The 12,480-nt window shown below is 37.9% G+C and overlaps 1 protein-coding gene across 1 annotated transcript in view; it reads left to right on the top strand.

Annotated features, from left to right (window-relative positions):
- Window positions 1–5,422, top strand: part of LOC123523861 (uncharacterized) — a 57,557-nt gene extending 52,135 nt beyond the window's left edge. The window contains exon 3 of the mRNA XM_045301601.2: window positions 4,730–5,422. Within this exon, the coding sequence (XP_045157536.2) occupies window positions 4,730–5,326 (597 nt within the window). The 3' untranslated portion in view covers window positions 5,327–5,422. The remainder of the gene's footprint in view (window positions 1–4,729) is intronic.
- The last annotated feature ends 7,058 nt before the right edge of the window (window positions 5,423–12,480 follow it).

The raw sequence follows: 12,480 nt of genomic DNA, 5'->3' as shown, positions 1-12,480 counted from the left end.
TGCAAACACCTCAATGTGAGAAATCTAACTAAACACATGATACGATCGGATTTTGATGACAATTTGTTCAAAATATGAACTACCGAAATATTGTCACAATTAAACCTGTTTTTTTTCTTTTTTAAGTCACTGCCCCAAATAAATAATGCTACAAGAATTGGAAATAATTCTAAAACCGTAATATCAGATGTTATTCCCGATGTGTGCCATGATTCCGGCCACTTAGCATTACACCATTGACCGTGGAAATATATTCCAAAACCCCTGTCTTGGCCCCCAGCGCTATCCGTAAACAACTGAACGTCCTCATTTGTGACCCAAAAGCGGTCGTGAAACACTGAAATCCCGTTATAATTTTGAACGAAATTTAACCACATTTGTAGGTCAAGGCGGATTTCTTTACTGATCCGTATTCTATGGAAGGGCTTTGTGAGACCACAAGTAGCATTGATTAAGCGACGAATAAACGGCCTGCCGGCTACGACAGCACGGCAGCAAAAATTCTAGGAGCCAATAAGGGATTGCATAGCTTTCAACGTTGTTTTAGGTTTCGACAGTAGATCTTGATTTTTTCTGACAACTTCTTGCAATTTTGACACAGGAATTCTAACAACCATTTCGTTCGAGTCCAATTCTAACCCCAAAAATACCAAAACTTCAACCGGACCTACGGTTTTGTCTGTGGTTAACGGGACCTTTAATTCGGACATTGTTGACTGAAAACAGTTTAATGCTACGGCGCAAGATTCCTTGCTTTTGGCGCCACCTAGAAAGTCATCAAGATAATGAATTAATTTTGCTGTATTTAGTCTCGATTTAACCAAAAATTCTAAAAACCTTGCAAATCTTTCGAAAGTGATGCAACTTATTGAAGCTCCAAAAGGAAGTGCCTTATCAAAATAAAACTTATCATTAAACCTAAAACCCAATAACTCAAAGTCTGACGGAGTAATCGGTATTAGACGAAAGGCACCCTTAATATCTACCTTAAATAATTTGCAATGCCTTCCTAGGTCTTGAACTAATTTGACGGCTTCGTCAAAACTCGTATATTGAACTGAACATTCATTTGGGTCAATGTAGTCATTGACCGACTCGCCAGGAGGGTAAGAGAGGTGATGTATCATCCTAAATTCACCTGTAGTTTTTTTAGGAACAAGGCCAATAGGAGACACAATTAAATTAGGGAAAGGTGGATCTTTAAAGGGGCCCGCTACCCGGCCGGCTTCAATTTCCGTGTTTATTTGTTTCTGAATAATATCAGGATTCAACTTTGTAGATTTTAAGTTAGGAGAATCCCTAGCTTCGCGGGGACCACTATACTGTATTGTGAATCCACTTTTAAAACCAGCCAGAAGAAAGGCCGCCTCGCTTTGATCATAAAATTGTAAATATTTTTCCAGGACTGAAACATCAATTGGTGCGAATGCAAGTGAAAATACATCGAGATTGCATGGTTCTTGTGAACTATTTCTATTTTTGTGCCTGTCCCCGACCTTGACCTCTGAAGGGGCGATAATATGGACGGGCGCGAAATGACTGATTCGTCGGGAATCTAACATTTGGCGTAGTATATGGTTGATTTTTGGAGCAGATTACAGCCGGATGCGTGCCGCCGCATATTTTACAGAGATGTGCGAACCTACAGTTTGGCCATTTACATTTGGACTGGTTAAAGTCATTGCATTTATAGCTGAAAGGGGTTGTCGGCCTAGAACTGTCCCGCACCTGGACGCAGCGCCACCATAGATCGTTATTAATAACTGACCAAGGGGAAGGCACTAGTGCTTGTCGGAGGCGGAACTGTTCATCATAGGTCCGCCAAGCAAACCCCCCTTGACGCGCTGCACATTCTCTGATTCTCTAAATATGTAATGCAAAAGCTCGTAAACTTTATCAGAATGTGTGGACAAATAAATAGATGCATAAATTATGAAGGCATCGGTCCACCTCTCGATAGAACCGATTTTATCCTTACAAACTTTTTTGGAAGCCTCAATATGGCCGTCGGAATCTATTAATTTGAGAACACTGCTGTTGGAAAATTCGGCCAGTTCTACAGCACCTTTCAATAAGAGAGCTAAATTAGTGTATTCACCCTTGCAAATTTGTTGTTTAATTGACGTCGGAACATGGGCGGCCAGATCATCCCTTGCTAAACGCATATCCGGCGGCGTAAACAAGCCGCCTGAAGTAGGCTGGAAAACAGACTGGGGGAAAAATGGGACATTAATACCCTGAGCAGTATTTTCAACACCGAGACTTAAATTATCGGGACCTAAACTCTGATGTGAATTGTCCGGAGGAAGAACACCCGAATCCCTAATAATAGTTTCAAAATCAATAATAGACCTACCCGCATCTGGCTGTAATAAGCTGTTGTTTGCAGCATCGAGGTCCTCGCTCGTGCGCTTCTGTCCCCGTGCAGTTACCACCGGATTTGGAGAGGGTGGAGAGTCCGTCTGGCAATGTGAATCAACCAATCTTTGACCGGCAGCTGCATCATCGTTGACAGGATTGACATCGGCATTATTTACGTTGTGTGCCCGCCTAGCATTACGATTCCTACCCGCAGCACCTTGCTGCCTTGGCCCAGCAGCAGCATAATTCCTCCTCCGTACGCCTCGACCACGTGGCATGATAAACGTAGTAAGAGTTTACAGCTGTGAAACTGAGCTTTTAGAAGCGTAGTTTATCTTCGGTGTTGAATCGAGAAAGAGAAATTTGCACGGACTTTTGGTGCTTATATACCGTTGGTAGAACTGATACCAGGCTTAATGATAGCATGCTGGCTAGAAACCATGCGTAACGGACGATAATATCCGAAGATCACCAATTGCCTAGTGATCGTGACGTAACTGCATAGCAACGGTGTTGACAGCTTTTTCTTGCAAAATAAAGTAAATTATTTGCAGAAGAAAATAATTTCTATTATTAAAATGCATTTGGCATTGTAATCAACTTTTGACATGACGTTTCTAGTGCAGAATGATAATCAACATGCCTTTGCTTTTGGAGATCCTTTTCTTTTTACATTGAACAGTTCATACGTTGTTAAATTAGACAATTGAGTAGACATATTTAATTAAAAATGATTGAATGCAAATTGCCATTTACGTAAGGCTAAATGCTAACTGTTAAATGCATAATGTCAGATATCGACTATCAAATGGTAATTTTCAAATAATAAATGCAAATTGTGAATAGCAAAAAATGCGAAACAAAATAGGGTCAAATGCTTATTGCAAAATGCTTATTAGATAGCGCTGAATATATCAGTTAATGATTGTCATTAGCATTCGCAGCTGAACTTTGGCTTTATCAAAATCTGGTTTTCTAAACGTTTTAGAGATAAGAATTACATATTTGACATTCAGCATTTAGCACTAAGACTATACCATATACTATTTGCTGGTCATAATTTATTATTAGATGTTTGGCATTAAGCGTAACAATTTGGCATTTAGCATAAATATTTTGCATTTGGTATAAGTATTTCGTACTTAGTATAAGTATTTGGCATTTGGTATAAGTATCTTGCATTTAGTATAAGTATTTGGTATTTGATATAAATATTTGGCATTTAATATAAGTACTTGGAATTTGGTGTAATTATTTGGCATTTAGTATAAGTATTTGGCATTTGGTATAAATATTTGGCATTTGGTATAAGTATTTGGCAGTAAGCATTTCGAAGTTAGCATGACACACTAGCCTTCCACAAAAAGTGTTATAACTGCTGGTCCTTTCTTAATGTGTTTTTCTCTAAAACAGTATTATACAACTAGAAACAATTAAGAAACCCCAGTATCATCATGTTAATTAGGACTTTAATCTCCCATTCCTCCGTTTGAAGAGGGTAAAGAGTACAGATGGCTTTACAGGAACTTTCCTGCAGATCTATGTATGCTACTCGTTCTAGCAAATAAATGTGGGTCAAAGCACATGCAGAACAATAAAAATGAGCCGTTTTTAATTACATTTTCAGTACATGCATTTAAGGAAACTCTGCATGAACAGAAAATGCATTTCGAAAACTGTAACTCCATATGAAAAGCTATGACACTTTATTTCGAATAAGTTTCCTAACTCAAAAATCCACCATTAAATACGCCCTTTTTATTCACCACAAACATAAACATTTACATGCTGATTTTAAGATACACCCACCCAAAGCATTTAACAATGTGACATAAAACCAAAGCGTTTGATCAAAGTAAGCTCTGATACTTTCATACTGACAAAATCAAAGGAAAGTTTTTATATCGAATTTAACTGCACTTTACTAAAAGCAGGCATTAAAAACTATCTCCAGTGTTTGTTATTGTTTTTGTTTTATATGTGTTTTATTGCACACTTGATTTCTTATAGAATATTTGCCAAATGCCCATATTTGGTAATTTCATTCTTGCTAATATCCACATGTTTCAACAGTATTGTTTCAAAAGGTCAGATCTTAGCTTTTTATTTGATTTAAATCAGCTACCGCCTAAACAAAGCAATGTCGTCTGACATTTTAAATCTTGCAGACGTAAATATATTTTCCTGTAACACAAAACTCAATGGAGAATTTGAATAGTGTTTTAACAACAAACCATCTGGGTTCCAAATCTTTTGTGAAGAAACAAAGCATTATATATAGCTTAAATCTGAAATAATATAACTCTCTGTGGGTAACATGATTCGATGTTAGTCTTGAATAATCGTAGTACCTTTGTTTTTGTTGCAGTATCGTATGATGGACGCCGCCCGAAACATGCGTTTCCGTATCCAGGCAACCGACAATGAAACCTATGTGGCAATAGTGGACACGCGTGAAGCAGACTACGATAACATTGGTGCTCTTTATTATGTGGTGGCAGTCGTTCTCATTTACGGTCTGTCTATCGTCATGATGATTGCGTCACATATTAGAAGGAACAAGCAGGACGGACAACTTAGATCATATCTGAAAGAAATGGCTATACTCAGAAAGAAAAACAGACGTGAGAAATTGTTGGAAAAAATGACGGATCTTGCATCCAAATCTGGACCTTTCCCGAACCAAAAAGTCGAGGAAACAGTTTTTCATGAGAATAAAAAAGACAATATTGCATTGTATAGCCGCCTGCCAACAGAGGCCGATGATGAATCACGTGACCTGTTATTGTCGAAAACAAGCACAAGTGACTGTGATGACTCTGTTTTTAGTGCAGAGACGCCGAAACTGGAGTCCCCAGCTACGCCAAAGATATCACCATCAAAACTGCTAACACCTAAGCTCGTCCGTGCTGACGGGAAATCTTATATCCAGATTCAAGTGATAAATGAAAATACAGTTCTCTGATTTCAGACAGACACTCTGAAAAAAAAAAGCTGAAAAGGGTTCAATCGATTGCTAACGGTTGATTCTGTGACCAGTTTCTGGTAAAACTATAAGGTATTCATAGAGATATATTTATTATATGGCGTCACAGATTATTTTGTATACATTGTAAATAAAAATAAATAGATTTCGTGAAAAGTTGTATGTGAAAACTAAATGTTTTCTATGTTTGCTAATTGTTACATAGGTAACTTCGCTCAAAACCTTTAGCTGGTAAACTATATCTTGATTCATTTTTCTCAAGGTTTATGATTTTTTTACAAACGTACAAGAACATGTGGGTATATAATATTATATTATGTTCATTTTAGTTTATATTACTGACTGACTCAGTATTTAGAAAAGCCCGCCCGCTTAGCTCAGTAGGTAGAGCTAGGTAGAGCGTTGGTCTACGGATCGCAGGGTCGTGAGTTCGATCCAAGGGCGGGGCGTATGTTCTCTGTAAATATTTGATAAACGACATTGTGTCTGAAATCATTAGTCCTCCACCTCTGATTCATGTGGGGAAGCTGGCAGTTACTTGCGGAGAACAGGTTCGTACTGATACAGGATCCAGGAACACTGGTTAGGTCAACTGCCCGACCGTCGTTACATGACTGAAATACTGTTGAAAAACGGCGTTAAACCCAAAACAAACAAACAAACAGTATTTAGAAAGCTTTCTTTCGATTTGGAATATGATCAACGAATCTGCTTATAAGTTTTATATTAGAAGAAATGGGATAGCCACATTCCCATCAGCACCTATACTTAAAGGCGAAGTCAACTTTCAATATAGATATAAATAGAACAACAATATCTAAAGGCTATCTAGAAAAACAGTTGTCATATTTTGAAATTTGCATCAGCGAAAGTTACTTGAGGGAGGGAAAAAATTCGTGAGAATATATTCACGAGCTAAACTTTAATCTATTTATTTTTCCATTGTTAAGTCTTGAGCAAATTTTCTTGTTTTAGAAAGCCATAGTGTTTCGATTTTCAAAATAGCTTTCAAACATACCAGTATGATAATGGAAAATGAAACGAGTTGTTGAGGTGGACATTTGCCGGGAATTTCCAAATTTCAGACTGGTTAGTGCACTAGTAATCAATGCAAGAAAAAACAAAGGTTAGTGATACACGTAGAAAGATAAGAGGCGACAGGCTCCTTACACCCGTCACCATTTCACCATTGTAATATAAATAATTAGTTAGATCAGCAAGAACTTAATTGGTACAAGTACGACTAGACAAAACAGGAAAATTCCAACAGACTCCGTTTGCTGTGCTTACTTTACACACACAGCATAGACTAAAACGCAATGTCTTAGGATCTAATACAGACTGAGAACATTAATTGATAGTAATTTGCCGTCAATTGTTCAGGTTTATAGATTTTCTATACATTCTTTAAGGAAAGAAAAAGGCATTTATTTTCGTAAAAAACAATATTGACGTAGTAATATCAAAAACACCTTTTCCAATCTGACGTCATTTTAAAAACATTAACAAAATGGCGACTTTCAAAATTAGAAGTCAAAATTTCAAAAAGAACATTAGATTATAATTCAACCTTTTTTTGCGACATGACTGTATGATTTTTCACTGGTTTTAACTATCATTTGAATAAAATTCAAGAACAACTTTTACCGTAAGGCGAATAACAGTTGTACGTAGGCATGTCTTATGGCTGTTCTATTAATATGTTAAAAAGATCGATATCTTGACATTTATTTTGATTTTCTGATACTCGTGAAAAACAAACCACAACTGTACGTAGCAAGTTACCTTCGAAATGTAAATATTTTTGTGCGTTTATAAGGGTATAAACCGCGTTGGGAATCATCCAAAAAGCGTTAGCGCGACTAATGGATTTGCTGGAAGTCACAATGTGGTTTATACCCGGATAAACACAAAAATAACAATTAATTCCGAATCAAATTAAATCTCCGGAACAATAAACGCTCGCACTCAATGGCCTTGCTGTAGGAGGAAGATTAGAGAAATGTAAATAGTTGTATATGAAATATAGACGGGTACAAGTCTGCTTTGCGATTGGCTATTTACGGATTATCGTGGTCTAAATATAGCCTTGAAATTTTACAAAGAATGTAATCGTTCAATCTAATTAAATTGACTGTAAGAAATATTTTTAAAGTTTATATATTGACTTTCTTGATTTTAACACTATTTTAATTTCTCAACGTGATAACTGATCGATTTTGTATTTTTCCATTCAATAAGAAAAACAGTTATGCAATATTAACGCTAAAGTATGACATTTCTTCGATGTATTAATTGTAGGAACTAAAATATATTTTGCATGAAACTTTGAAATAACTTTCCCTAAATTTTGAAGTAAAACTTAGATTTAGGAGGTACTAGGGAAGCATTAGATTGAAAGAACCTTATTCGATATAGTATACTATTTTCAATTCAGCGAAAGGTTCTATAGGAAAGGTTCCTTGAGGCAAGACCTATAAACTGACCTATATATAGGTGACCTTCATAAGATCTTCACCATTAAACTTAAAACCTAGAAAAACAACACCTTTGGGTATACACCCAAATTTTGCGTTTTGCAAACGCATCCTCTTGTTTTCAAAGGGACCTCAACCGAATGAGGTATTTTTCACAGAAAGCTGAGTTATTTCAAAGAAACCTCATCAAATGAGTTATTTCAAAGAAACCTCAATCAAATGAGTTATTTCAAAGAAACCTCATCAAATGAGTTATTTCAAGGAAACCTCAATCAAATGAGTTATTTCAAAGAAACCTCAATCAAATGAGTTGTTTTAAAGAGAGACCTCAATCAAATAAGTTATTTAAATGGGCCAGGTTTGAAGGAATGCTTTATTTAGGCCATCATCATTCCAAAAGTTCCTAATCATATGCCACGATTTTTGGTAACAATTCTTTATTTTCGTTTAAACGCCGTTTTGCAACAGTGTTTCAGTTTATAAATTTTTATATCACGGCGAGCAATGACTTTAACAACGTGCCTCTATTTTGCACCAGTATTGACCTGTTCTCTGCTAGGAACTGTCAACTTCTCCACAAGAATCAGAGGTGGAGGATGAATGATTTTAGAATGTCTTCTATCAATTCTCCCGGATATCGAACTCACGACAACGCGATTCATGTATCTGCGCTCTCCCTGTTGAGTTAAGCAGACATAATTTTGATAACAGTAAAACAGACTCTTTCAACTTATAACTCATTGAAATGGTTCAATGTCTGAAGAGGAGACAATTGTCTTGTCATTAAAACATAGTATCCTATTGGCTTATTGCGTCTTATACAGATGGAAGGTGTTTCGAATTCTTCGAATCATTTAGGAATATATCTCCTCCAAAAGAAATGTCATTATATATCCTTATTTAGAAAGTTATTTTGAAAAACGTAGTACGTAGACGTTTACCTTATTGTCGATGTAGTTACATGTTTCTTTTATTGTCGATGTTGAACTTAATATTGTCGTACGTAGATGTTGCATTTATTTTCGTTACACGTAAATGTTGAAATTATTATCGGTTGAAGGTTGATGTTGAACTCATTGTCGTTGTACGTAGATATTGAACTAATTGTTTCTGTACGCAGATGCAGAACTCAGTGTCGCTGTATGTAGATGTTGAATTCATTGTCGTTGTGCGCAGATGTTGAACTTACTGTTGTTGTACGTAGATGTTGAACTGAATGTCGCTGTAGATAGATGTTGAACTTACTGTCGCTGAAGGCAGATGTTGAAATTATTGTCACTGTACGGGGATGTTGACATATTGTACTAATTGCCGATGTATGTATATGTTAAACATTTTGTCAATGTATGTAGATGTTAAACATTTTAAACGAAGATGCTGCACCTATTGTAGTTGTACGTAGATGTTGATCTCAATGTCGCTGTACGTAGATGTTGATCTCAATGCCGCTGTACGTAGATGTTGAACTTAATGCCGCTGCACGTAGATGTTGAACTTAATGCCGCTGCACGTAGATGTTGAACTTCTTGCCGCTGCACGTAGATGTTGAACTTCTTGCCGCTGCACGTAGATGTTGAACTTCTTGCCGCTGCACGTAGCTGTTGAACATAATGCCGCTGCACGTAGATGCTCAACTCATTGCCGCTGCACGTAGATGTTGAACTTATTACCGCTGCACGTAGATGTTGAACTTAATGCCGCTGCACGTAGATGTTGAACTTAATGCCGCTGCACGTAGATGTTGAACGTAATGCTGCTGCACGTAGATGTTGAACTTAATCCCGCTGCACGTAGATGTTGAACTTATTGCCACCGTACGTAGATGTTGAACTTAATGCCGCTGTACGTAGATGTTGAACTTATTGCCGCTGCACGTAGATGTTGAACTTAATGCCGCTGTACGTAGATGTTGAACTTATTGCCACCGTACGTAGATGTTGAACTTAATGCCGCTGTACGTAGATGTTGAACTTATTGCCGCTGAACGTAGATGTTGAACTTATTGCCGCTGCACGTAGATGTTGAACTTAATGCCTCTGCACGTAGATGTTGAACTTAACGCTGCTGTACGTAGATGATGAACTTAATGCCGCTGTACGTAGATGTTGAACTTATTGCCGCTGCACGTAGATGTTGAACTTAATGCCGCTGTACGTAGATGTTGAACTTCTTGCCGCTGTACGTAGATGTTGAACTTCTTGCCGCTGCACGTAGATGTTGAACTTCTTGCCGCTGCACGTAGATGTTGAACTTCTTGCCGCTGCACGTAGATGTTGAACTTAATGCCGCTGCACGTAGATGTTGAACTTAATGCCGCTGTCCGTAGATGTTGAACTTCTTGCCGCTGCACGTAGATGTTGAACTTCTTGCCGCTGCACGTAGATGTTGAACTTCTTGCCGCTGCACGTAGCTGTTGAACATAATGCCGCTGCACGTAGATGCTCAACTCATTGCCGCTGCACGTAGATGTTGAACTTATTACCGCTGCACGTAGATGTTGAACTTAATGCCGCTGCACGTAGATGTTGAACTTAATGTCGCTGCACGTAGATGTTGAACGTAATGCTGCTGCACGTAGATGTTGAACTTAATCCCGCTGCACGTAGATGTTGAACTTATTGCCGCTGTACGTAGATGTTGAACTTAATGCCGCTGTACGTAGATGTTGAACTTATTGCCGCTGCATGTAGATGTTGAACTTAATGCCGCTGTACGTAGATGTTGAACTTATTGCTGCTGAACGTAGATGTTGAACTTATTGCCGCTGCACGTAGATGTTGAACTTAATGCCTCTGCACGTAGATGTTGAACTTAACGCTGCTGTACGTAGATGATGAACTTAATGCCGCTGTACGTAGATGTTGAACTTATTGCCGCTGCACGTAGATGTTGAACTTAATGCCGCTGTACGTAGATGTTGAACTTAATGCCGCTGCACGTAGATGTTGAACTTCTTGCCGCTGTACGTAGATGTTGAACTCATTGCCGCTGTACGTAGATGTTGAACTTAATGCCGCTGCACGTAGATGTTGAACTCATTGCCGCTGCACGTACATGTTGAACTCATTGCCGCTGTACGTAGATGTTGAACTTAATGCCGCTGCACGTAGATGTTGAACTTAATGCCGCTGTACGTATTTGTTGAACTCATTGCCGCTGCACGTAGATGTTGAACTTAATGCCGCTGCACGTAGATGTTGAACTTAATGCCGCTGCACGTAAATGTTGAACTCAATGCCGCTGTACGTAGATGATGAACCTAATGCCGCTGCACGTACATGTTGAACTCATTGCCGCTGCACGTAGATGTTGAACTTAATGTCGCTGTACGTAGATGTTGAACTTAATGCCGCTGCACGTAGATGTTGAACTTAATGCCGCTGCACGTAGATGTTGAACTCATTGCCGCTGCACGTAGATGTTGAACTCATTGCCGCTGCACGTAGATGTTGAACTTATTGCCGCTGTACCTACTCGCTGTAGATAGTTTAACTTATTGTCGAAGTAGGTAGAGTTTAAACTGTAGATGTTAAGTTTTTTGTCGCTGTACATAAATGTTGATTGTTTTTAACAATATGAAATTATTTCCAGGAATGGAATAAAATTTCCGTATTAATAGCATCTTCTACTGAATACAAACAGGTAACAACCACAGCATCAATGTCTGCTTTTCTCTTATATTTCAGCTTTGTTTTATTCTGCGTGATTCATTTGGATTTACATTACATTAAAATAGTTGCAAGGTTTTAAATCAGCTCATCTGACATTTACGTTGAAAAATCGATAGCACAACAACGGTATGCGAGTAGCTGCTATCCAAACAAACAAAGGTTGTCTGGACACTCACTTTATAACTGTCGCTTTTGGATGAAAGAAACTGTCGTCTTTTAGTAATGTATTGCCATAGAAAGCGCATTGAAATGATACACAAACTAAGCTAATATCTATCATAACCAACACATCTAAACAGGACCAAAATTCGACGGCGCATAAATACATTTATATTTGAAAATTCTTTTGGAGATTATTTTTAGATGGTATACTTTCATAGTATTTAAACAAATGAAGGAACAGCATATTCTGTTCTGAACAGGCCAACCTAAAGGTTTTAAATCCCTAGTTTTACGAGCATAGAACATAAGTGTTCAGTAAAACTCAAATACATCGAACTCAGATAAAGTGTAAACTAAGAATACAGAACAGTTTTTCTATCCCCCGATTGTTTGTCGACTTTATTTCATACATAAGTCTTCGGGTACTGCGAACTCAGTCATAGCAAAAAATAGGTAATACAATATACGGTTTATTTGCTAAAAGTGGTTTTACGGTCAGGCGGTCTAATGGTAAAACATTTGACTTCCGATCCTGAGATAAAGCGTTCGAGTATCTGTCTAGGCTCTCGAAAGTTTTGAGCGTCTCTTATCCAACTAAGAGGCCAGTACTGTGTCTTCCTTCGAAAGATGGCTTCGGGTGTATCAGTGTAACATGACTGTCTAACCACAATAAGCTAGGCTAAGTTAGCCGGACATGACTGTATGTAAGGTTTTTGTCTCTGTATGTTTGTGTTCTCAAGGCTTTCTGTTGCTCTGTCTCAGTTGTCAGATCATAAATAGGAAACGAATGGTGTCCTTAATAGGCTGCCGTTGTATGTGTCTA

The sequence above is a fragment of the Mercenaria mercenaria genome, chromosome 3, assembly GCF_021730395.1.
Source record: "Mercenaria mercenaria strain notata chromosome 3, MADL_Memer_1, whole genome shotgun sequence".
NCBI classification, from domain to species: domain Eukaryota; kingdom Metazoa; phylum Mollusca; class Bivalvia; order Venerida; family Veneridae; genus Mercenaria; species Mercenaria mercenaria.
The sequence above is the reverse complement of the archived record's forward strand: the minus strand, read 5'-3'. Positions and strand labels throughout refer to the sequence as shown.